The sequence below is a fragment of the Hyperolius riggenbachi genome, chromosome 7 (genome assembly GCF_040937935.1).
Source record: "Hyperolius riggenbachi isolate aHypRig1 chromosome 7, aHypRig1.pri, whole genome shotgun sequence".
In the NCBI taxonomy this organism is placed as follows: domain Eukaryota; kingdom Metazoa; phylum Chordata; class Amphibia; order Anura; family Hyperoliidae; genus Hyperolius; species Hyperolius riggenbachi.
This window is the reverse complement of record NC_090652.1, coordinates 127379228-127405450: the sequence shown is the minus strand read 5'-3', so window position 1 is coordinate 127405450 and position 26223 is coordinate 127379228. Positions and strand designations below refer to the sequence as shown.

The window sequence follows — 26223 nt, the reverse complement described above, 5'->3', positions numbered from 1 at the left end:
TCCATGCAATTTGGGGGATTGTAGCATGTATGGGGGCTTTGTTATTAACGTTAAAAGAAAATCCGCCTCCGGGCGGGAATCCACGCGTGATTACGCCATTCACGGCAGAAAATCCGCGTGGTTGCGTGGACGCGGACGAAAATCCGCATGCGGCGGGGCCGAATGCGGATTTTTTTTTGCAACCACGCGGATTGCCGAATTCGTTGATGAGGCACATCCGAGCATCACTGCCAGGGAGCCCCTTTAGGGAGTGAGTGAGTGCCAGGGAGCCCCTTTAGGGAGTGAGTGAGTGACAGGGAGCCCCTTTAGGGAGTGAGTGAGTGACAGGGAGCCCCTTTAGGCAGTGAGTGAGTGCCAGGCAGCCCCTTTAGGCAGTGAGTGAGTGACAGGGAGCCCCTTTAGGGAGTGAGTGGGTGACAGGGAGCCCCTTTAGGCAGTGAGTGGGTGACAGGGAGCCCCTTTAGGGAGTGAGTGAGTGACAGGGAGGCCCTTTAGGTAGTGAGTGAGTGACAAGGATGCCCTTTAGGGAGTGAGTGAGTGCCAGGGAGCCCCTTTAGGCAGTGAGTGAGTGACAGGGAGCCCCTTTAGGAAGTGAGTGAGTGCCAGGGAGCCCCTTTAGGAAGTGAGTGAGTGCCAGGGAGCCCCTTTAGGAAGTGAGTGAGTGACAGGGAGCCCCTTTAGGAAGTGAGTGAGTGCCAGGGAGGCCCTTTAGGTAGTGAGTGAGTGCCAGGGAGGCCCTTTAGGTAGTGAGTGAGTGCCAGGGAGCCCCTTTAGGGAGTGAGTGAGTGAGTGCCAGGGAGCCCCTTTAGGGAGTGAGTGCCAGGGAGGCCCTTTAGGTAGTGAGTGAGTGACAGGGAGCCCCTTTAGGTAGTGAGTGAGTGCCAGGGAGCCCCTTTAGGCAGTGCCAGGGAGGCCCTTTAGGGAGTGAGTGAGTGACAGGGAGCCCCTTTAGGTCGTGAGTGAGTGCCAGGGAGCCCCTTTAGGCAGTGAGTGAGTGCCAGGGAGCCCCTTTAGGGAGTGAGTGAGTGCCAGGGAGTCCCTTTAGGGAGTAAGTGAGTGCCAGGGAGCCCCTTTAGGGAGTGAGTAAGTGCCAAGGAGCCCCTTTAGGAAGTGAGTGAGTGACAGGGAGCCCCTTTAGGGAGTGAGTGAGTGACAGGGAGCCCCTTTAGGCAGTGAGTGAGTGCCAGGGAGCCCCTTTAGGGAGTGAGTGAGTGCCAGGGAGCCCCTTTAGGGAGTGAGTGAGTGCCAGGGAGCCCCTTTAGGGAGTGAGTGAGTGACAGGGAGCCCCTTTAGGCAGTGAGTGAGTGACAGGGAGCCCCTTTAGGGAGTGAGTGAGTGAGTGAGTGACAGGGAGGCCCTTTAGGTAGTGAGTGAGTGACAGGGAGACCGTTTAGGGAGTGAGTGCCAGGGAGCCCCTTTAGGGAGTGAGTGAGTGCCAGGACGGCCCTTTAGGTAGTGAGTAAGTGCTAGGGAGCCTCTTTAGGGGGTGAGTAAGTGCCAGGGAGCCCCTTTAGGGAGTGAGTGAGTGCCAGGGAGGCCCTTTAGGTAGTGAGTGAGTGCCAGGGAGCCCCTTTAGGAAGTGAGTGAGTGCCAGGGAGTCCCTTTAGGAAGTGAGTGAGTGCCAGGGAGTCCCTTTAGGAAGTGAGTGAGTGCCAGGGAGCCCCTTTAGGAAGTGAGTGAGTGACAGGGAGCCCCTTTAGGGAGTGAGTGAGTGCCAGGACGGCCCTTTAGGTAGTGAGTAAGTGCTAGGGAGCCTCTTTAGGGGGTGAGTGAGTGCCAGGGAGCCCCTTTAGGGAGTGAGTGAGTGCCAGGGAGGCCCTTTAGGTAGTGAGTGAGTGCCAGGGAGCCCCTTTAGGGAGTGAGTGAGTGCCAGGGAGGGCCCCCCCAGGCAGTGAGTGAGTGACAGGCCCCCCAGGCAGTGAGTGAGTGACAGGGCCCCAGGCAGTGAGTGAGTGACAGGGAGAGCCCCCCTCTAGCCGCCGCTTCCCCTACCTCGCAGCAGACCTCATGATCAGCGGCAACCCGACCAGTACCAGCGGGCGCCGGACGCACCCGCTCGATATGCGGAAGTGATGTCACTTCCGCATATCAGTGCGGGCGCTGGGTTCTAGCGCCCGCACGATTGGTCGCCGGCTCGCCGCCTGATGTTGAGGTCTGACTGAGTGTGATGTGGCGGCGCCGGCTGCGCTGACAGAGGGGGTGAGCGAGCGGTGGGCGGAGATCCGTGACACCCCAGGACAGATTGGGGGCACGTGCCCCCCCAAAATAGGGCTAGCGACGCCCCTGATGATTGGCCAATCACTGACATATTTTACCACCTCTATGTAGTATGAGGGTCAACAGATACTGAATACTATGGGCAAATTGTGTATGGAATCTCTCATACTACATGGAGGTGGTAAAATCGGTCAGTGATTGGCCAATCATATTTGAAAGCAGTGTTCTCCCCAGGCTCTTTTTTGGCGAGCACCCGGCTGACATCAGCTTACCGCCTTCTATGCTGTAAGCAGAGTCGCGCAGTGAAGCGTCGGCCCTGCATTCCCCCATTGCGCCCCACCCGGCTACTTTATCATGCCACCCAACAGGAAAAAAATTCACTGTAAAGTGTGTACCAGGCTTAAGGGAAAGTTTATAAAAAGCCAGCTGCCAGCAGCTAGAGGCTCTTTCTAAGTTGAATTTGCCGCCTTCAAACAATCACACAATTGAGACACGTGTTTGAAATTAGACAAATAGTCTTCTCCATAGTAGATTGGAAGCCAATGCAGCATATGGATTACAACTGCAATAAACACTACCTAACACTGAGGTATCAACAACTGTGCAAGAAAGTTTACAGCAGAACTCATAGAAAAACAGAGCAGTTGCACTTATGAAGGGTTCTGTTTGGTTATGCTGAGCGGCTCACCTGTTTGGCGCTAAAGCCCAGTACACGCTTTCAATTTTACCACCTTCATGTAGTATGAGGGTTAAGCTACACAATCTTCTCATAGGATTCAATGTCTGCTGCTGACCCTCATAGTACATGGAGGTGGTAAAATGGGTTAATGATTGACAGTCAGCACTGGTTTTGTTAAAGGACACCTGAAGTGAGAAGAATATGGAGGCTGCCATAAATACCAGTTGCCTGGCATCCTGCTGATGCCCTGTCTCTGATGCATGAAAGATCAGCAGGACACCCAAAAAAATGGAACTATTTAAAAGGAAATAAATATGGCAGCCTCCATGTCTCTCTCACTTTAAGTGTGCTTTGAGTGTATCCCTCTATTCACTCTAGATTGGAAGGAGCTTATACCGTAAATTATTTTCTAAACCCACAGGAATAAGAACACAGACAGCACCAACAAACTGTTGAAATTAACCAACTTTATTAAAGGAAATGACAGATGGTTAAGTCACGTCAGAAGCACTTTTTATACTTTGGAAATCCAGTTTATCTGTATTTGGACACCAGCACTGCGGACACTGCAGCGAGGAACTTGTCCCAGGCAGCTTCGGCTGAAGGAGTGAATTCGCTGGGGAAGTGGGCGGCCAGTGTCACCTGGATGGTGTGGGACAGCAGCTGCAATGGAGAGAAATTACAATTAGCAAAAAATAGCTTTTTGCAGCATGTGATATTCTTACATGGCATTTACTATAAATCTAGAAAATATTGGATGAGCAAAATTGTAACGCCTGGGAAAAACTATAACCATATTCTAGATACAGATCATGCAGAAGAGTACAGTGGCAAATTCCCCCACCACAAGTGTTCAGTCATGTCCTTATCTATCTCTTCTAGAACCTATCTGGTTTATATCACCTCTTGTTGTCTTCTCTTTAATAAAAAAAAAAAAAACATTACAGAGAATCCAGCTAAAGGTGCAATAGTTTTCTTACCATATCTTCTAAAACGTAACATCTAAATCTTTTTCTCTATACTTTAAGTACACCTGAACCGAGAATGATATGGTGGCTGCCATACTTATTTCCTTTTAAACAATACCAGTTGCCTGGCTGTCCTACTGATCTATTTGGCTACAGAAGTGTCTAAATCGCGCATGCAGCTAATCCAGTCAGACTTCAGTCGGAGCACCTGATCTGCATGCTTGTTCAGGGCCAGTGGCTAAAAGTATTAGAAGCAGAGGATTGTCAGCAGGGCAGCCAGGCAATTTGTATTTTTCAAAAAGGAAAAAATAAATATGTCAGCCTCTATATCTCCCTCTGTTCAGGTTTGCTGTAACTAGTACTTCAGAGGAATTGAGGGGAACAACTTACTTTGAAGTTGCCAGGATCAACCCTCAGTTTGTGGGCATGGAGCTCGCTGAGAGCAGCCAGAGCATTGTCGAGGTCATCCAGATGCTGGGCAGCAGTTCCAATGGCCCTCACAACCTTACCACCATGGTTCTGGACATCCTTGGAGCCATGGTGCAGGTCAAAATGGCTGAAGTAGGTCTTGGTCTGGGGGAAGCTCAGAAACAACCTGTATTGGAAGGAAACAAATAGATATCATTAAGCAAACGTAACCGGTGTGATGCAAGCTGTTGCAATAAAGCTTATTGTGCCATTTGCTACCTGTTATAATGTAATAAGAACAATAATAATAATAAACTGTACTAATAACAACAGTAAAAGGAATGGATAGCATACTGGTAAGGCTGTGGGTTCTTATGTAGGATTCGAATCCTGGCTAAAGCCAGTACATAAAACAGTGCAAAAGGCTTCCTAATGATTCTGGTCGCCTGTGAAGTGCGCCCTAGTGGCTGCAGCCCTGAAGTGCTTCGAGGCCACCAGAAGAAAAGCGCGTTGTAAATGTTCTGCGTCTTGTCTTGTCTGTGTTTTTACTATTATTATTACCACGACTGCCTTTAATATAAATAATAATAATCATAATTCATATAATTTCTAATTACAGTAAAAGTAATAGTACCATTGCAACTGCTATAACAAAAATTAACAATAATAATATATCAGAAATAATCTTGGTACTACACATTATTAGTACTACAGCCACCACTACTTCTACAAATAAGACTAACAATAATGGCAATTAACAACAGTACTAAGTTAAACGAATGCTACTTCCACTAATAGTGATAACAATAATACCGTAATCATAAAAATAACATTGATGATTCTTTACCTCTCCAGGGCCTCTCCTCCAATCTGATCCTCATGGCCGGCAATCTTACCCCAGAGGGCGTTAATGGCAGCTTTCTCAGCAGCGGTGAAAGTCATGGTTAGTTCAGGTTTGTACAGATAAACTGGACAGTGCCTACATCCACTAAGTCCTGCTGTGCTTTTAAAGGCGAGGTGTAAGGGGAAAAAAAACACCAATAATTTTTCCATTGGCTGCTTCTCTAGTTACACCCATCCTGCTATCTGGAAAACAACAACGATGACAGTGGTCCTCCATAGTGGTGATATGATGGCATATCTCTTTATCTCTCCATTCAATGACTGGCTATAGCTAGCACAGTACTGCACGTAGCCTATCACGTAGCAATTCAGAATAAGAGAGATGTATGTATTTGAAGAAACTTTGGTGGTTTTTAATATATCAGCTTTTTTACATTATATGTCAGTCAATATATCTTATATTTACACTGTCTGTAATTTAGTTTTCCAGATCTTAAAACCCCTCAAGCAATATGCTAAATGTAAACATGTACAGTGAACCCTGCAGTTTGCAATGGACATCACATACCTGAGCACAAACACCCTCCCAAATGCAATTAACTTTCTTCTTTTCAGTTTTGTCCTAGGTGATATTTTCACACTTTATCAATAACATGCCTTTTAAGTCACCAGCAAGCAACAAAATACTAATTTTGAAAGTACTTTTTCACCAACTGTTGGGTACTTTTTCAATTGTAAAATGCTAAAGAGTTATTTTAAAAAGAAGATGAAAATTACCACCTAGGAGAAAACTGAATTGATTTGTCCGTTTTATGCACCCATGGGCCCTTATTTAACCTCCTTGCCGGTTATCCCGAGCTGAGCTCGGGGTAACCTGCGCAGGAGGATTTCTCTGGCCCTGCTGGGTCGATTTTCGCAATTTTTTTTCTACACGCAGCTAGCACCTTCACCATCGCTACCCGCCGATTTGCCGCTACCTGCCGCGCCGCCCCCCCCCCAGACCCCTTGCGCAGCCTGGCCAATCAGTGCGAGGCAGCGCTGAGGGATGGATCGGGACTCCTCTGACATCCTGACGTCCATCGCGATCGTCGCCATGGCGACAGGGGAAGCCAAGCAGGAAATCCCGTTCTGAACAGGATTTCCTGCTTGCGCAGATCGCCAGAGGTGATCGGAGTGGGTGGGGGGATGCCGCTGCTATCATGTAGCTGGCGCTAGGCTGGCTACATGATTTAAAAAAAAAATTTTTTTAAATCCTAGGAGATAATTTTCCAACTTGTTCAACATTTTAGGTAAAAAAATGCTGAGTATTTTCTTGCTTGCTGGTGATTTAAATGCCTTTTATTGATAGTGGTGAAATATCACCTAGAAGAAAACATAGAAAAAATAAGCTGAATATGGGCCCTAGCATGTACTGTATATGGCCTGGTGTCATCAGAAAAGCAGTAACATTATCTAACCCACAAGGGCCCATAAGTGCTATTTTCACATCTTGTCAATAAAATGTCTTTTATTCTATCAGCAAGCAAGAAAATTCTCAAAATAATTTGGATAGTACGTTTTCCACTACTTTTTAACAATTTTTCACTTGCAAAGTGCTGAAAAGTTATTTTAAAATGAAGTTGATAAATGAACTCCTAAATAAAAACTCAAGAGAAAAAGTTAATTGCATATGGGCTCCAGAAAGCAAGGTATGAGCTATACACCTGTTTATTGTACACCAACTATTATTACAGATTTATTATTATAAAAGGGTATGTAAGGGAATGAAAACAACATTTCCTGACATGTTAATAAAATAATGTATTGATTTGAAGAGCACCACTTAAGATTTCAGGAAGTGAATTTCACGTCCTAATTGGCCCCACTGTACATTCCAGGACGTGAAATTCACATCCTGCCGTTAAAACACCGTCGAGTGCTCCCATGCGTGCTCCCGCACACGCACGCCCCTGTCGACCCTGCAAGTGTTTGCTCATGCTCATGCTTACGCATGAGCGTGCATGAATTTAACAGTGAATGCGTGCTGCTACCAGCAGCACTCATTCATGTAAGCAAGAAAGAAAAAAGTTACAAATAAAGTATTAAAGTGACAGTGTCCCTATTTATTAATAAAGTGTTTCTCTCCTCCCCCCAAGATAAATATTAACTTCTACCTAACTAATTAACCCATTGTGTCACCTATACTTAGCCCTATGATTAGTGGATGTCCGTAATGGCAGCCGCCCGTAGCGATCGGGCTAAATCGCTAGGGTGACAACTCCGGGACCCAACACTGTACATATACATCACTGAGCTGTTGCCTAGTAAGGTTTCTGTACAGCACTGGGGTCCCCAAACTGTGCGCCATCCAATTGCTGCAAACTTACAGGCTGGCGATAATGGTACACCACATTTTTTTTAACTGTGACACGTGAAATTTGTGTGGGGTGAAATATGAAAAAAATTTGTATTTTCTGCACTTACGCCTAATTTTTCCCTATACAATGCCTATAAAATTAAATAATTCTTGAAAACAAATATTACCCAAAGTAAGCCTAGATTGTCCAGGAACAAAACTACATGTGTATCACTTTGATGGCTTAGTCCCGGTTCACATTAGCGGTCGCCGTCCGGAATCGCCGTGCCGGAGCCGGACCGCATGCAGAACGGACGGAACGGACGCACGGCATAGCAATGAAAGCCTATGCGTCCGTTCACATGCGTCCGTTTCGTCCGGACCGGATCCGGACCGGATCCGGACTCCGGCATAAGACCCAACATGCGCTATTTTTTGGTCCGAAGCGGAGCCGGACTGCACCATCCGGCCAATACAAACCAATGAGAACCGGAGAGCGCACAACACACTGGCTAAAAATCCGGATGTTCTACCCCACTTCCTATGCGTATTGTAGCGGCGATTTTGGATGGGGACACATGGGCAAGCATTTTGGAGTGGAGCAGCAGTGGCTTTAAACGTGCTGGAGATGTTGACAGTATGTCGGAGGTGGAGGTGAGTGCTAAACAGCGGAGGGCCTGATTCCACAGGTCCACCTTCTGTTGACCTCCCAGACCCCAACATTTTTATTCGGTTTCTACTATCTTTTGCCAAACGGATCCGGATCGCATCCTGATGAACACCTGATGCAACCTGACCGGATCTGGATCGGATCCGGATCAGAACCGTACGGTTCCGATCCAGATCCGGTCCGGATCCGGTCAGGTCATCCGGTCCGTTTGGCAGGGAACTGCAAGTGTGAACCGGCAATTAAAGGGAACCTGTACTGAGTAAAATTATTTAAAATAAAAACATGAGGTAACTTCAAATGAACATTAAATAGTTACCTTGCCATCAGTTCCTCTCAGAAGATCACCATTTTCTTCTGACAATGATCCCTTCCAGTTCTTACAGCATTTTGTCAGAACTGAAATATATCAGTTGCTGTCAGTTATATATCAGTTGCTGTCAGTTATAGTTGAGTGGACAACTGATGTGCCCAGTAATGTCCATGTTTCCCTATGGCTCAAGTGGAAGATGTTACAGTTTAACAGTGTGCTGACCAGGAAGCTGTTATGGGGTAACGGCCATCTTCAAAATGGAGGACGGAGAATTCAATGGATCACAGTGGACAAACAGGATGCAGGAGAGGAGAAAGAGATTGAGAAGTTGACTACACGGGAGGGAAGTATGACTTGTGTATGCTTATTTTGACTTTTAATTTTCAATTCAGGTTTTCTGATGAGCTTATGCTGCTGGAGGAAGCCACAGGTGAGTATCATATCTTCTTTATCTGACAGCTCCAGTTTCCTTTAATACACAGCACAGTACATGCTTCATCCTTATTAACCACTCCACAGCTCGACCTCATGGACCACAACCGTTTTAATGATCTATTTGGTCTGTCTGCCCTGCTGATCTATTTGGCTGCAGCAGTGTCTGAATAACACCAGAAACAAGCATGCAGCTAATCCTGTCAGATCTGACAATAATGTCAGAAACACCTGATCTGTTGCATGCTTGTTCAGGGTCTATGGCTAAAAGTATTAAAGCAGAGGATCAGCAGGACAGCCATGCAACTGGTATTGTTTAAAAGGAAATAAATATGTCTGCCTGCACTATACTTCTCAAGTCAATTGTCCTTTAACTTTTTCTCCAAAGTTTTCTTCTAAGTGGTATTTTTACACCTTATAAATAAAATGCGTTTTAAGCCACTAGCAAACAAAACAATGTTCAGAATAGTTTTGGCAGTACTTTTTTTTATCTACTTTCTGGTACTTTTTCAATTACAAAGTTCTGAAAAGTTAATTTACCGGTAATTAATTCTCCTGTGAGAAAAAGTTAATTGGATCAGGCCCATTGTGTACTTTTTTTTACCTTGAATGGTAACAAAAATAACAAAATTTTAATAGAAAAAATGCAGTAATAAAAATATATGAGGAGGATAGTTGTTTTTTTTATTTTTATTCTTTATAGTTATAGTTATTTTTATCATCATAGTTACCATTGCATTTCCACTATTACGATGCCTCTAGTACATGTCTCCATTTCACACAAATCCCTTTTATTTGCCCCCACTAAAGTGTTTGCCCATTTGAAGTCCTTTTATGGTGCCTCCCATTGCGTTTTTAAATATATCGTCCCCTTATAGTCCCCACGCAGTGATGTAGATAGAGAGCTATGGGCCCTGTGCACATTTTACACTGGATCTTCTCTAGCACTGTATCTATAATAGTCACATGATACAGATCACCAAAACCAACATTCCAAAGGCAGCCTTTATGTGAGAGAGGTGTAAGAAAAGGAAATCGCATATGAAGGTTATCATTACCCCTAAAGCACCAATAAAGAGTAAATGCTGTGACTGAAGGAGTGTCCCATGTGGGCCTCTCAGGTTCAGGGGCGCTGGTGTGGTCCCAACCTCCTCATCCTCTATCACTACCCCAATGTACCTGTGCTGTGTGCCCCTTGTAGTGGTCCTTGTAAGCCCCGGGCTGCTCAGGAGGTGGGGTGAGGCAGGTTCCTCAGGTGGGGGAAATGGGGGGGAGGGGGCGCCCGCCTGCCCGTGTGGGGGGAAGCGCCAAGCTGGAGGTGGCAGCAGCCAGAAAGGGGGAGAAGCGGGCACAGCGTTGGGGAGGAGGGCCAGATGATCCCCCCTCCCTCACTATCCCCTTCCTCATTCCCCCCCTCCCTCATCTGGGGCTTCCCATCCGTGCTCCCCCTTCAGTTAGTTGCGCAGCATTTAATTTCTGTCAGGCAGCGGGGGAAGCAATGACTCACTTCTTTGCATGATCCAGTGATGTGTTCCACAGCTCACCTCACTTCCTGCAATGTCACCCACTGTACTTCCGCAGTACAGTGGTGGAACACCATGCTGGATCACGGAAGTAGATGAGTCATTGCTTCCCCCGCTGCCTGACAGAAATTAAATACTGCACAAATAGCTGGAAGAGGACCGCAGATGGGGGAGCCCCAGGTGAAGGAGGCGGGGACTGACCATCCTCCTCCCTGCTGCTACCCCCTCCAGGCTACCTATACTGGGAGCAATTATACTACCTATGGGGGGGGGGGCGCACGCTGGGCAGCTTCCTCACAAGTTTGCCTCAGGTGGCAAAAAGTCTAGAACCGGCCCTGGTCCTTGTGCAGTCTCCCTCTTATAACGGCCACTCTGCTGTGCCCGCATTATGATGATCCCTCGTCCCTGTGTTGTGCACCCCTAGGCCCATATGCAATTCACTTTTTCTCCATAGTTTTCTCCTAGGTGATATTTTTAAACTTGTCAATAAAATGCCTTTTAAGCCACCAGAAAGCAAGAAAATGCTCAAACTAATTTTGATAGTACTTATTCACCTACTTTTTTAGTTGTAAGGTGCTGGAAAGTTATTTAACCAGTTCGCATTCAGTCGTTTTTCGCTTCATGCATCCGAACAATGTTCACCTCCCATTCATTAGCCTATAACTTTATTACTACTTATCACAATGAACTGATCTATATCTTGTTTTTTCCGCCACCAATTAGGCTTTCTTTGGGGGGTACATTTTACTAAGAGCCACTTTACTGTAAATGCATTTTAAAAGGAAGAATAAGAAAAAAACGGAAACAAATCATTATTTCTCACTTTTCGGCTATTATAGTTTTAAAATAATACATGCCTCCATAATTAAAACCCACGTATTGTATATGCCCATTTGTCCCGGTTATTACACCATTTAAATTATGTCCCTATCACAATGTATGGCGACAATATTTTATTTGGGAATAAAAGTGCATTTTTTCCGTTTTGCATTCATCACTATTTACAAGCTTATAATTAAAAAAGAAAAGAAATATTTCATCTTTACATAGATATTTAAAAAGTTTAGACCCTTAGGTAAATATTTGTGTTTTTTTTTTTATTGTAATTTTTTTTTGTTTTTTTTAATTAAACATTTTATGTGGGCATTTTTGGGAGGGTGGGATTGAAATTGTATTATTTTTTGGAAATATATGTGTATTTTTATTTTTATTTAACATTTAGATGTAGTTTACTTTTTGGCCACAAGATGGCAGCCATGAGTTGTTTACTGTGACGTCACTCTAAGCGTACCACGTACGCTTAGAGCGACATAGGAAGCAGAAAAAGCGTAGCTTCCGAGAGAAGCTGTCGCTTTTTCTGCGGGGGAGAGGAATCAGTGATCGGGCACCGTTGCCCGATTCACTGATTCACTGGCTAACAAACCGCCGGCCGGGAGCGCGCGTGCGTGCGCGCGCGCGATCGGCCGCGTGGACGCGCAGGAGCGCACATGGCTTCCTGGACGTGAGTTTCACGTCCAGGAATGTCAAATAGTTAAGATTGAAGATGAAAAATTATCTCCTAGGAGAAAACTCAGGTGAAAAAGAGAATTGCATATGGCCCCTAGAGTGGCGTCTGTGTTGTGTTGTTAACTAGGTTTCTTCATCTACTTTTAGGACTCCTGAATACTTAGCGTGTAAAAATAGCAAGGAGGGAACTTACCTCCTTTCCTCAGGACAAAATAGGCAAGGAAATATTTTCAAAAGAGTTTACTGTACAATGCATTTCACAACTATGCCAGTGGAGTGCTGATTGGAACAATAGGAGCGCCTCTAGCAAATCATATGATGTTTTACGCTAGGTATACATTATGAGATTTTCTGGCAGATTTACTGTCAGATCGATTATTTCCAACATGTCCGATCTGATTTCCGATCATTTTCAAATCGATTTCTGATAGAAGTAAATGGAAAACAGTCAGATATCGATCGGAAATTGATTGGAAATCAGATTGGGCATGTTAGAAAGAATCAATCTGACAGTACATTTGGCAGAAAATCTCATAGTGTGTACCTAGCATTAGGTGACCTTTCTACAATATATAGACAATTGAAAGGGTTTACACATTTTTCCATTGTATCTGAAAAAGGAAATAAGATGGGAATTCACCAAGCTACAAATTAAATGTACATTATTTGCTTGCTTATCTGTTGTCTAGAAATTTGGTTTATTGCTCCTGTAATTGGTACATTAGAGCTACGCATAGTTCTGCGCTTATTTAAATGACATTTAAAATAAAAATACGTACAGTAAATAGTTACCTTAGGGATTGAACTTTTTAACCAGTTCCCGACACATCGCCACATTAAAACAAACGTTCCCCTACCCAATTGCAATGCCTGAAATGAATGGACATGACCCTGATCAGGGGCTATGTCCATTCATAACACAGGAAATAGTAAGAGGACCATTAAATGTAAAAAATAAAAGTGAACGCTTCCTGTAAAACAGGAATGTGTTAGCAACACCATCTATTGGGCAGAAAGTAAAATTACACCCCCCCCCCACCCCTTAACATTACAATAAAAAATTAACAAAATGAATCCCTTCCACTTAACCCCCCCCCCCCCCCCCGTTACAAAATACATTGTTTCCGTAGGTACTCAGCTTTTTAAATATATATTTTATGAGAGTATATTCTTGTTATCTTACTACATAAGAGCTTGTATTTATGGACCAGACACAAAAAAACCCAGAGAATTTACACCTATATTTCCAAATAATATATTATCACTATAAATTGTGATAAGGGACAAATAAAATCTGTGTGTTTTAATTATGGTAGCATGTTTTAATATAAAACAATAATGTGTAACGATTGTGGAATTCTCTCCGTGGTCAGTGCACAGGACGCGCGCTGACACTGCGGAAATCCTCCACAAGCATATAATTTGAGAAAACCCAGCAAAAGGTGCAACGCACCTGTAGAGGGAAATTCCTGTCAGCAGATGGAGCTGTGGAGTGCAGAGGAACAGATCCTCTACCCTGCCACAGATGCCAGTAATGTTGCAAGATGAATCTCTTTTCCAGAGACCTGCATCTCTCAGACATAAGGAATGGTCAAACAGCTGTCTGCCTGTGCAGCCAGCTGAGCGGATCATTACAGATCATTACAGATCATTACAGTACACCCCCCCCCCCCCCTTCCCTCTAGAGATGGATTCCAGACATCTCTCAAAACTGATACCAGCAAAAATCTCTGACTGAAGACTCATGAAGGTCGGGACAGCCCGACTAGGCCCAATTCCGGAGTCATTCCTCCCAAAACCGACCGCATCGGAAGCAGAAGCCACCGAAACATGCCCATTAGCACTACCAGTCTCAGCATAACACCCATCAGGACTGAGAACACCAGAGGAGAAGCCATCGACACCCTCCAGACAATACCCACCACCTTCCATGGAGCGTCCGAAAATACCAAACCTGCCACAATACCTGTTCGAAGTGTCTCTTTCAAAACAAAAGCCACTGTTGATCCTATCCAAGGTACCAAGCAAAATCTCTCCCGGAATCTCCCAGAACCCTTTGAAGCTCCGCAGAGATCCCAAGAGGCCAGAACGCTCACCAGGCTCACATGGAGAACTACCAAGAACCCCTATGGAACCTATGATTATTCTGGATTCAGAATTACCAGGACACCCATCAAGATCAGGACTTTCAGGGACCACTTCTGGGCATGCAAACAGGCAGGCAATATCAGAGCATGTCTCCACCGAGGAAGCATCTGAGCATGCTGGTAACCAAGGCAAACTTGGGCTTTCTGGGTCACAGAGCACATCTGGGTACACCAGCACAGGAGAAACCTCGGGACATGTCGGGGAACTGCCAACCTCAGAGTCCGATACGACAAGACCACAACCAGGACCGGGCAAAAAATCATCACGAGTAGAGGCTACAAGTACTGGTCTTTCAAAAGAAGACTCGGACTTAAATTCAGAAATTTCTGTGACTGTAATATCATGATTGACTACACATGAGTGAAGCTCCACCAGAGCTGCAAAGGTAGTCAGCACAACAGCAATGCCCAACGAAGTGGGCAAAACATCAGACGGATCTGGGGGGCAGGAGGCATCTCCTAGAAGTTCTGCATCCCCCCGGAGGGACTTAGAAACCTTCAAAACATCAAACAAGACCTCAGAAGTGTCATTTTCCAAGAAGGACTCTGAAGTATCCATGTTACAGGGCCGAACATTAAATACCTCCTGCAGGCAGGGCAGATGTCTCAGGAATGGTTCCACCATAAGCTGAGACTGAATTTCATCATCAGGACATGGAAGCACAGTAATATCTAGTGAAACTAACTCTGACTTTCTGAGTTTCGTTTCACTGCAGGCAGATTTTATACAAGACAAAACTGACTCATCCAGAGTACAGGGTGGAGAGTCAATACTTTCTTCAGAGCAAGAAAGGGACTCACAAATGTCAGTGCGATTGGACATCATATTGTTATTCATGGTACAGGGCAGGCTCAGAGAAACCTTCTCTGGACACAACAAAGATGCTTCAGTGTCAGATTCGCAAAACCACAGCGCTGTCTCACTCTTAGATTCGGCTAACAATGTCGACTCCGGGGAGTCAGAACGCAAACCTTGCGAATCCAAGATCGCTTTAGGTTGTGAAACTGACGCTTCGATAGCGCAAACCTCCGCGATCTGCGGAGCAGAATGTAAGGCGCTCAGGACAGAAACACTGGAGCAACTGTCACCAGGCAACGGGCCCTTACAGGTGTGAACAGGGTGAGACAAAGACTCATTTGCAGAAGAAATAGCGACAACAACAGGAGAAACTTTATTAGACATATTAATTTTACTTTTGACGCTGCATAATTTAGGAATTTTCCCCATAGCATAGATGGAACATTTTAAAGATCTGTTTTTAGATGACAAGGGATCCCACATATCTTTGAGAAAACTGGCATATTCATGTTGATCGCAATTTGCAGGAACATACGAGAAATAGGCATTAGATCGCATAGATTCAAACTGCACACAGTCAGGAGAGAATCAGGAGAGAATCTTTCAGGATTCGCACAGGAGTCAACCACAGTGGTACACCCATTAATTTCAGATTGCACAATGTCTAGACTCACATGCTTTACCCCAGAAAGGCAGGAACAACCATCCGATAACGATGTCTCTTTATTGGAATCAATTGATTGGTGTGTGTGCAACTCATCCAAAATCGTCTGCCACACACACATCACTGGATCCACAAAACACCTGTCACACTCATCAGAATCTATCAAAGTGTACACGGAATTTATACAAGCGTTTAGTGTCTCTGCGCTTTCTGCGATATAGAAATCGCAAAACGCCTTCCAATCCATCTCAAATTCCTCAACCAAAGCTCCAATATCCCAGGGAGCAAATGGTGGCTCAAACAACCCGGTATCTAAGTAGCACACATAAGGGTTGGGGTCAGGAACATGCATAGACTTTCTTACTCCTTTAATATAGAAAATAATTCTGCCTATTAAAGGATCCACAAAAGCTTTTGATTGGGGTATTAAACCCTGAGACTGAGCAACATCATTGTCAACATCTATACGGAGTGTTTTATTCAGATGCTTACGGTTTTTAGTCTTTTCCTTTTCAGCAAGTTTGCATGTCTGCTGTTTAAAGGCAAGAGAGGTATAAAAGCAGTTCTCTTGCACCTGCTTAGAACCTGAAGTGGCAACATAAACATTGAACTGATTGTGATACTGAATGGTTTTGCACATTTCAGACTTGACAGAAATAACCTCCTTATTTGTAGTTGCTATGGGCAACAGATTTTTTTGGCTGAAAAGCCAAGTCAGCAGACTGGCCTGCAAGCACCCACTCATTAGAATATGGTAACGACTGAGAGGTGTTGCATAAACCAATTTGATCAGCATCTTGCACTGCAGGAAAAAACTCATAGAAATAGCCTGGCATGGGAATTCTAAGCTTACGAGAGAACACATAAGCCAGAAACCTGCGAGGGTTATGTCTCAGATTCTTGTGTCTGGCATACTCATCAACCCACACAAACAGATCCCCTTAGAAAAGATTGTAAGCAATCTGACCACTCCAAGCGGAAATATTGGTGGCCTGAAATTCAGGATTTGCCAAGAATCTGGAAAATTCTGATATGAACTCATCTCTGGTTTCAGAGTCCAGTATCTTAAACCTCTTAAAGATACAGGACCCATATTCGACCAAATCGTACAAATCGGAAATTCCCTCTACACTGGGAATTTCGGTTTGGCTGGTCATACTGTAATGATTGTGGAATTCTCTCCGTGGTCAGTGCACAGGACGCGCGCTGACACTGCGGAAATCCTCCACAAGCGTATAATTTGAGAGAACCTAGCAAAAGGTGCAACGCACCTGTAGAGGGAAATTCCTGTCGGCAGATGGAGCTGTGGAGTGCAGAGGAACAGATCCTCTGCCCTGCCACAGACGCCAGATAGGAATTGTACGAAGGGAAGAAACGCAGGGCAAGATAGCCCTTAAAGAGAGAGAGTAAAGCGACAGAGTGTATGTGTGCCCACCAATCTAGTCGCCACCCTGCGACGATGAACACACAACCATGAAGATCAGGGGAGAAGGCAATCGCAAGAGATGGCGATTGCTAACAGTGACACAAGACAGAATAAGCACAGAGGAGGAATGTATGTGTGTGCACCAATCTAGTCTCCAACCTGCGATGGTGGACACACAACAAAGGAAATCGAGTGAGAACGCAATCGCCTGAGAAACGATTGCGAATGAGAATGAGCAAAGGGACAGATTGTATGTGTGTGCACCAATCTAGTCGGCAACCCGCGACGGTGCATACACAACAGCAGATATGAAGTAGGAACGCAATCGCGAGAGAGGCGATTGCCAGAGGTGACACAAGGCTACAGCAAGGCAGAGCACGAGAGTAGCAAAGACACAGCAAATCATACAATGAGAAGATAAGGAAAATAATAAACGCTAACTAAACGCGAACACCACACTCATTCGCAACAGCGAACGCGTTTACTGCACGGTCTCCGCGTGTTAAGCACAACAGAGACAAGCACACCTAAATAACCACCGACAGACAAACACGAAACAGAGAACGCGAGCGCTTGCTTAACGGTTACCTCACCGAGCCTACAGCAGGCGTTCGTATCAGACAAGACAGACAGACGGACGGGAAGCAGGATAGGAAAGATCCACTGCTCTTTCCGCCAGAGCGAGTGCGATCCAAGTAAAGCAACAGAGCTTAGCAGGATCCACTGCTCTTTCCGCCAGAGCGAGTGTGAACCAAGTATAGAAACAGAGTTAGCAGGATCCACTGCTCTTTCCGCCAGAGCGAGTGCGATCCAAGTTCAGGGACAGGATAGGAAAGATCCACTGCTCTTTTCGCCAGAGCGAGTGCGATCCGGGTTCAAGGACAGGATCACAGATCAGAAGGATCCACAGCCGCTACCGCTAGGGGCTAGTGCAATCCAAGCAAGACAGACAGATGAGATAGCCGGTAGCAATCGCTGCTCCAGCTATACTCCAAGAAAGCGATCAGAAGGATCCACAGCCGCTACCGCTAGGGGCTAGTGCGATCCAAGTAAGACAGATGAAACATAAGGGGCTACCAGTAGCAACCGCTGCTCTGGTTAGCACCCACAGACAGACGGGACGATTTCCTATCGACCACCGTTGGCGACAGGACAATCACAGCAGAGAGACAACACAGACAAAACATATAAGCAAGCTAACTGCACTAGAGGAGCTGCCTAGTGCAGTCCCCAGAATTACTCCAAGATAACTATAACAATCCAACAGGGAAGGCTGACACTCCAGGAGTGTATTTAACAAACCGTTATGACCAGCAAAGCCTATTGGGAGCAGAAGGCTTTTATACTGCCAGCCCTCAAAGGAAACAGCTGGGCAATTTGCATGTATGCAAATCCCTCAGCAAAGCAACTCTGAAAGTTGCAAGATGAAGCCAGGTCTCTTTTCCAGAGACCTGCATCTCTCAGACATAAGGAATGGTCAAACAGCTGTCTGCCTGTGCAGCCAGCTGAGCGGATCATTACATAATGGCTAAAATCTGAGAAATCATTTTTTTTTTCAATTTTTATTTTTTTATTTTTCCCACTGTAACTAACTAACACATACACATGTTACTTCCTTTTAGTGTACTAACAGTATGCAAAGGAAGAAAAACTGCGAGGGCATCTTGTGGCCAAATAGTAAAATTACACCTACAATTACAGCTACATACATTTTTTTTAATAAAACACACACACACACACACACACACACACACACACACACACACACACACACACACACACACACACACACACACACACACACACACACACACACACACACACACACACACACACACACACACACACACACACACACACACACACACACGCACACGCACCCCACCCGAAGAAAGCCTAATTGGTGGTGAGAAAAACAGACGTAGATCATTTTGTTGTTATATGTAGCTATAAAGTTATTGGCAAATGAATGGGAGGAGTGCTGACAAGTGAAAACCCCTTGGTAGGAAAGTCGTTAAACAGTGCCAGTGCCTGGCTGAACTTCTGCTCCTCTTCCTCTAATACTTTTAGCCATAGACATTGAGCAAGGATGTAGAGCAGATGTTCCTGACTGAAGTCTGACTGGATTAACCACATACATGTTTCAGGTGTGTGATTCAGACACTACTGCAGCCAAAGAGATCAGCAGGACTGCCAGGCCACTGGTATTGTTTAAAGGGAAATAAATATGGCAGCCTCCATACCTCTCTAAGTTCAAGTTTACTTTAAGGTTCGGGACTGGCGATAGTTAAAACTAGTGTTGGGCGAACAGTGTTCGCCACTGTTCGGGTTCTGCAGAACATCACCCTGTTCGGGTGATGTTCGGGTTCGGCCGAACACCTGGTGGTGTTCGGCCAAACTGTTCGGCCATATGGCCAAACTAAGAGCGCATGGCCGAATGTTACCCGAACGTTCGGCTAGCGCTGTGATTGGCTGAACGGGTCACGTGTAGTGTTGGGCGAACATCTAGATGTTCGGGTTCGGGCCGAACATGGCCGAACTCCGAACATAATGGAAGTCAATGGGGACCCGAACTTTCGTGCTTTGTAAAGCCTCCTTATATGCTACATACCCCAAATTTACAGGGTATGTGCACCTTGGGAGTAGTGTTGGGCGAACACCTGGATGTTCGGGTTCGGGCCGAACAGGCCGAACATGGACCAGATGTTCGGCATGTTCGGCCCGAACGCCGAACTCAATGGAAGTCAATGGGACCCCCGAACATGGGGGCCCTATGGGGTCGCAGGCATAAGGGGGGAGCATGCCCCGGTCGCGGGGGGGGTCAGAAATTCCCCCCACCCCCTCCGCTAGCGCTCCCCCCTCTGCCCGCTTCCCCATAAAAAAAGTTATAGTACCTGGTGCCTGGTGGCTGGCAGTGGAGTGAGGAGGAGGAGGAGGAGTCCGAGTAGCAGAGTGGCGTTGAGGCCGGGCAGCGGGCGGTTCAGCGCTAGTACCCTTGTGGTACTTCCGCCCTTTCTCTGACCTCACGTCCTCTGCATACGAGGGTACGCATCACGCGTACCCTCGTATGCGTCATCACGCAGAGGACGTGAGGTCAGAGAAAGGGCGGAAGTACCACAAGGTACTAGCGCTGAACCGCCCGAACCGCCCGCTGCCCGGCCTCAACGCCACTCTGCTACTCGGACTCCTCCTCCTCCTCCTCACTCCACTGCCAGCCACCAGGCACCAGGTACTATAACTTTTTTTATGGGGAAGCGGGCAGAGGGGGGAGCGCTAGCAGAGGGGGTGGGGGGAATTTCCGACCCCCCCCGCGACCTGGGCATGCTCCCCCCTTATGCCTGCGACCCCATAGGGGGGCAGTATTCGGCCGAACAGGGCCCTGTTCGGCCGAACAGGGGCCCTGTTCGGCCATGTTCGGCCATGTTCGGCCATGCATTCAACAGTTCGGGCGAACCCCGAACAGTTTGGCCGAACACCACCAGGTGTTCGGCCGAACTCGAACATCACCCGAACAGGGTGATGTTCTGCAGAACCCGAACAGTGGCGAACACTGTTCGCCCAACACTACTTGGGAGTGGGTACAAGAGGAAAAAAAATTAGCAAAAAGAGCTTATAGTTTTTGAGAAAATCGATTTTAAAGTTTCAAAGGGAAAACTGTCTTTTAAATGCGGGAAATGTCTGTTTTCTTTGCACAGGTAACATGCTTTTTGTCGGCATGCAGTCATAAATGTAATACATATAAGAGGTTCCAGGAAAAGGGACCGGTAACGCTAACCCAGCAGCAGCACACGTGATGGAACAGGAGGAGGGTGGCGCAGGAGGAGAAGGCCACGCTTTGAGACACAACAACCCAGGCCTTGCATGAGGACAAGAAGCGTGCGGATAGCAATTTGCATTTTGTCGCCATGCAGTCATAAATGTAATACAGATGAGAGGTTCAATAAACAGGGACCGGAAACGCTAACCCATCACAGATGTTCATTGTTCATGTTACTTGGTTGGGGTCCGGGAGTGTTGCGTAGTCGTTTCCAATCCAGGATTGATTCATTTTAATTTGAGGCAGACGGTCTGCATTTTCTGTGGAGAGGCGGATACGCCGCCGATCTGTGACGATGCCTCCGGCAGCACTGAAACAGCGTTCCGACATAACGCTGGCTGCCGGGCAAGCCAGCACCTCTATTGCGTACATTGCCAGTTTGCGCCAGGTGTCTAGCTTCGATACCCAATAGTTGAAGGGTGCAGATGGATTGTTCAACACAGCTACGCCATCTGACATGTAGTCCTTGACCATCTTCTCCAGGCGATCGGTGTTGGAGGTGGATCTGCACGCTTGCTGTTCTGTGTGCTGCTGCATGGGTGTCAGAAAATTTTCCCACTCCAAGGACACTGCCGATACCATTCCCTTCTGGGCACTAGCTGCGGCTTGTGTTGTTTGCTGCCCTCCTGGTCGTCCTGGGTTTGCGGAAGTCAGTCTGTCGGCGTACAACTGGCTAGAGGAGGGGGAGGATGTCAATCTCCTCTCTAAAGTCTCCACAAGGGCCTGCTGGTATTCTTCCATTTTGACCTGTCTGGCTCTTTCTTCAAGCAGTTTTGGAACATTGTGTTTGTACCGTGGATCCAGAAGGGTATAAACCCAGTAATTGGTGTTGTCCAGAATGCGCACAATGCGTGGGTCGCGTTCAATGCAGTCCTAGGCCGAAGAGGTCATAGCCTAGGGTCACAAAACCTGTTTATTTGGGCAATTTCAATGGTGGCGAGTCTGACGTACATAAATCGCAGCAATGGCCGTTAGCAACGTCTGAATCTCACGAAATGTCTCATGCAGGTAGAAGACATATTGTTAGACTTGGGCTCCAAAGATGGGTTCCCTACATCTCTGCAAACCAGAGTTACAGGGCTCCAAATTTGGTAAAATCCCCCATAGGCTTTCATTGGGCCTCCTATTTACAGTTCCAAAATCTCACATCTTTTCAAAGGGCAATTACTCAGCAGTGGCAAATTTTCTAGCATTGTAGGGACCCTTAGGGGGAACATGACTGGTGAGTTTCGGGCCCCTAGGCCAAAGAGGTCATAGCCTAGGGTCACAAAAACCTGTTTATTTGGGCTATTTCAATGGTAGTGATGGTGACGTACATAAATCGCAGCAATGGCCGTTAGCAAAGTCTGAATCTCACGAAATGTCTCATGCAGGTAGAAGACATATTGTTAGACTTGGATTCCAAAGATGGGGTCCCTACATCTCTGCAAACCAGAGTTACAGGGGTCCAAAATTGGTAAAATCCTGCATAGGATTTCATTGCCTCCCTATTTCACTTTCCAAAATCTCACATCTTTTCAAAGGGCAATGGCTCAGCAGTACCAAATTTTCTAGCATTGTAGGGACCCTTAGGGGGAACATGACTGGTGAGTTTCGGGCCCCTAGGCCGAAGAGGTCATAGCCTAGGGTCACAAAAACCTGTTTATTTGGGCTATTTCAATGGTAGTGATGGTGACGTACATAAATCGCAGCAATGGCCGTTAGCAAAGTCTGAATCTCACGAAATGTCTCATGCAGGTAGAAGACATATTGTTAGACTTGGATTCCAAAGATGGGGTCCCTACATCTCTGCAAACCAGAGTTACAGGGGTCCAAAATTGGTAAAATCCCCCATAGGATTTCATTGCCTCCCTATTTCACTTTCCAAAATCTCACATCTTTTCAAAGGGCAATGGCTCAGCAGTACCAAATTTTCTAGCATTGTAGGGACCCTTAGGGGGATCATGACTGGTGAGTTTTGCCACTGCTGAGCCATTGCCCTTTGAAATGGTGTGAGATTTTGGAACGGTAAATAGGAGACCCAATGAAAGCCTATGGGGGATTTTACCAATTTTGGACCCCTGTAACTCTGGTTTGCAGAGATGTAGGGACCCCATCTTTGGAATCCAAGTCTAACAATATGTCTTCTATCTGCATGAGACATTTCGTGAGATTCAGACTTTGCTAACGGCCATTGCTGCGATTTATGTACGTCACCATCACTACCATTGAAATAGCCCAAATAAACAGGTTTTTGTGACCCTAGGCTATGACCTCTTCGGCCTAGGGGCCCGAAACTCACCAGTCATGTTCCCCCTAAGGGTCCCTACATTGCTAGAAAATTTGGTACTGCTGAGCCATTGCCCTTTGAAAAGATGTGAGATTTTGGAAAGTGAAATAGGGAGGCAATGAAATCCTATGGGGGATTTTACCAATTTTGGACCCCTGTAACTCTGGTTTGCAGAGATGTAGGGACCCCATCTTTGGAATCCAAGTCTAACAATATGTCTTCTACCTGCATGAGACATTTCGTGAGATTCAGACTTTGCTAACGGCCATTGCTGCGATTTATGTACGTCACCATCACTACCATTGAAATGGCCCAAATAAACAGGTTTTTGTGACCCTAGGCTATGACCTCTTCGGCCTAGGGGCCCGAAACTCACCAGTCATGTTCCCCCTAAGGGTCCCTACAATGCTAGAAAATTTGGTACTGCTGAGCCATTGCCCTTTGAAAAGATGTGAGATTTTGGAAAGTGAAATAGGGAGGCAATGAAATCCTATGGGGGATTTTACCAATTTTGGACCCCTGTAACTCTGGTTTGCAGAGATGTAGGGACCCCATCTTTGGAATCCAAGTCTAACAATATGTCTTCTACCTGCATGAGACATTTCGTGAGATTCAGACTTTGCTAACGGCCATTGCTGCGATTTATGTACGTCACCATCACTACCATTGAAATAGCCCAAATAAACAGGTTTTTGTGACCCTAGGCTATGACCTCTTCGGCCTAGGGGCCCGAAACTCACCAGTCATGTTCCCCCTAAGGGTCCCTACAATGCTAGAAAATTTGGTACTGCTGAGCCATTGCCCTTTGAAAAGATGTGAGATTTTGGAAAGTGAAATAGGGAGGCAATGAAATCCTATGGGGGAATTTTACCAATTTTGGACCCCTGTAACTCTGGTTTGCAGAGATGTAGGGACCCCATCTTTGGAATCCAAGTCTAACAATATGTCTTCTACCTGCATGAGACATTTCGTGAGATTCAGACTTTGCTAACGGCCATTGCTGCGATTTATGTACGCCACCATCACTACCATTGAAATAGCCCAAATAAACAGTTTTTTGTGACCCTAGGCTATGACCTCTTTGGCCTAGGGGCCCGAAACTCACCAGTCATGTTCCCCCTAAGGGTCCCTACAATGCTAGAAAATTTGGTACTGCTGAGCCATTGCCCTTTGAAAAGATGTGAGATTTTGGAAAGTGAAATAGGGAGGCAATAAAAAATCCTATGGGGGAATTTTACCAATTTTGGACCCCTGTAACTCTGGTTTGCAGAGATGTAGGGACCCCATCTTTGGAATCCAAGTCTAACAATATGTCTTCTACCTGCATGAGACATTTCGTGAGATTCAGACTTTGCTAACGGCCATTGCTGCGATTTATGTACGCCACCATCACTACCATTGAAATAGCCCAAATAAACAGTTTTTTGTGACCCTAGGCTATGACCTCTTTGGCCTAGGGGCCCGAAACTCACCAGTCATGTTCCCCCTAAGGGTCCCTACAATGCTAGAAAATTTGGTACTGCTGAGCCATTGCCCTTTGAAAAGATGTGAGATTTTGGAAAGTGAAATAGGGAGGCAATGAAATCCTATGGGGGATTTTACCAATTTTGGACCCCTGTAACTCTGGTTTGCAGAGATGTAGGGACCCCATCTTTGGAATCCAAGTCTAACAATATGTCTTCTACCTGCATGAGACATTTCGTGAGATTCAGACTTTGCTAACGGCCATTGCTGCGATTTATGTACGTCACCATCACTACCATTGAAATAGCCCAAATAAACAGGTTTTTGTGACCCTAGGCTATGACCTCTTTGGCCTAGGGGCCCGAAACTCACCAGTCATGTTCCCCCTAAGGGTCCCTACAATGCTAGAAAATTTGCCACTGCTGAGTAATTGCCCTTTGAAAAGATGTGAGATTTTGGAACTGTAAATAGGAGGCCCAATGAAAGCCTATGGGGGATTTTACCAAATTTGGAGCCCTGTAACTCTGGTTTGCAGAGATGTAGGGAACCCATCTTTGGAGCCCAAGTCTAACAATATGTCTTCTACCTGCATGAGACATTTCGTGAGATTCAGACGTTGCTAACGGCCATTGCTGCGATTTATGTACGTCAGACTCGCCACCATTGAAATTGCCCAAATAAACAGGTTTTGTGACCCTAGGCTATGACCTCTTCGGCCTAGGACTGCATTGAACGCGACCCACGCATTGTGCGCATTCTGGACAACACCAATTACTGGGTTTATACCCTTCTGGATCCACGGTACAAACACAATGTTCCAAAACTGCTTGAAGAAAGAGCCAGACAGGTCAAAATGGAAGAATACCAGCAGGCCCTTGTGGAGACTTTAGAGAGGAGATTGACATCCTCCCCCTCCTCTAGCTAGTTGTACGCTGACAGACTGACTTCCGCAAACCCAGGACGACCAGGAGGGCAGCAAACAACACAAGCCGCAGCTAGTGCCCAAAAGGGAATGGTATCGGCAGTGTCCTTGGAGTGGGAAAATTTTCTGACACCCATGCAGCAGCACACAGAACAGCAAGCGTGCAGATCCACCTCCAACACCGATCGCCTGGAGAAGATGGTCAAGGACTACATGTCAGATGGCGTAGCTGTGTTGAACAATCCATCTGCACCCTTCAACTATTGGGTATCGAAGCTAGACACCTGGCACAAACTGGCAATGTACGCAATAGAGGTGCTGGCTTGCCCGGCAGCCAGCATTATGTCGGAACGCTGTTTCAGTGCTGCCGGAGGCATCGTCACAGATCGGCGGCGTATCCGCCTCTCCACAGAAAATGCAGACCGTCTGCCTCAAATTAAAATGAATCAATCCTGGATTGGAAACGACTACGCAACACTCCCGGACCCCAACCAAGTAACATGAACAATGAACATCTGTGATGAGTTAGCGTTTCCGGTCCCTGTTTATTGAACCTCTCATCTGTATTACATTTATGACTGCATGGCGACAAAATGCAAATTGCTATCCGCACGCTTCTTGTCCTCATGCAAGGCCTGGGTTGTTGTGTCTCAAAGCGTGGCCTTCTCCTCCTGCGCCACCCTCCTCCTGTTCCATCACGTGTGCTGCTGCTGGGTTAGCGTTACCGGTCCCTTTTCCTGGAACCTCTTATATGTATTACATTTATGACTGCATGCCGACAAAAAGCATGTTACCTGTGCAAAGAAAACAGACATTTCCCGCAT

The 26223-nt window shown here is 46.2% G+C and overlaps 1 protein-coding gene across 1 annotated transcript; it reads right to left on the bottom strand.

Annotated features, from left to right (window-relative positions):
- Positions 1 to 3396: 3396 nt before the first annotated feature.
- On the bottom strand, positions 3397 to 5216 carry LOC137525660 (hemoglobin subunit alpha-5-like). The gene is made up of 3 exons (XM_068246815.1): positions 5120 to 5216; positions 4255 to 4459; positions 3397 to 3559 (listed from the first exon to the last, which is right to left on the bottom strand). The coding sequence occupies exons 1-3, from the start codon at positions 5212 to 5214 to the stop codon at positions 3431 to 3433; spliced, it is 429 nt and encodes a 142-aa protein (XP_068102916.1). The 5' UTR covers positions 5215 to 5216; the 3' UTR covers positions 3397 to 3430.
- Positions 5217 to 26223: the final 21007 nt, after the last annotated feature.

Excerpts from the sequence above, each read along its gene's own strand:
- LOC137525660 (XM_068246815.1), bottom strand. The coding sequence starts at position 5,214 with ATGACTTTCACCGCTGCTGAGAAAGCTGCCATTAACGCCCTCTGGGGT. Across the intron at positions 4,460-5,119 it reads GGAGGAGAGGCCCTGGAGAG|GTTGTTTCTGAGCTTCCCCC; the intron begins GTAAAGAATCAT and ends CTTCCAATACAG. Across the intron at positions 3,560-4,254 it reads TTGATCCTGGCAACTTCAAA|CTGCTGTCCCACACCATCCA; the intron begins GTAAGTTGTTCC and ends TCTCCATTGCAG.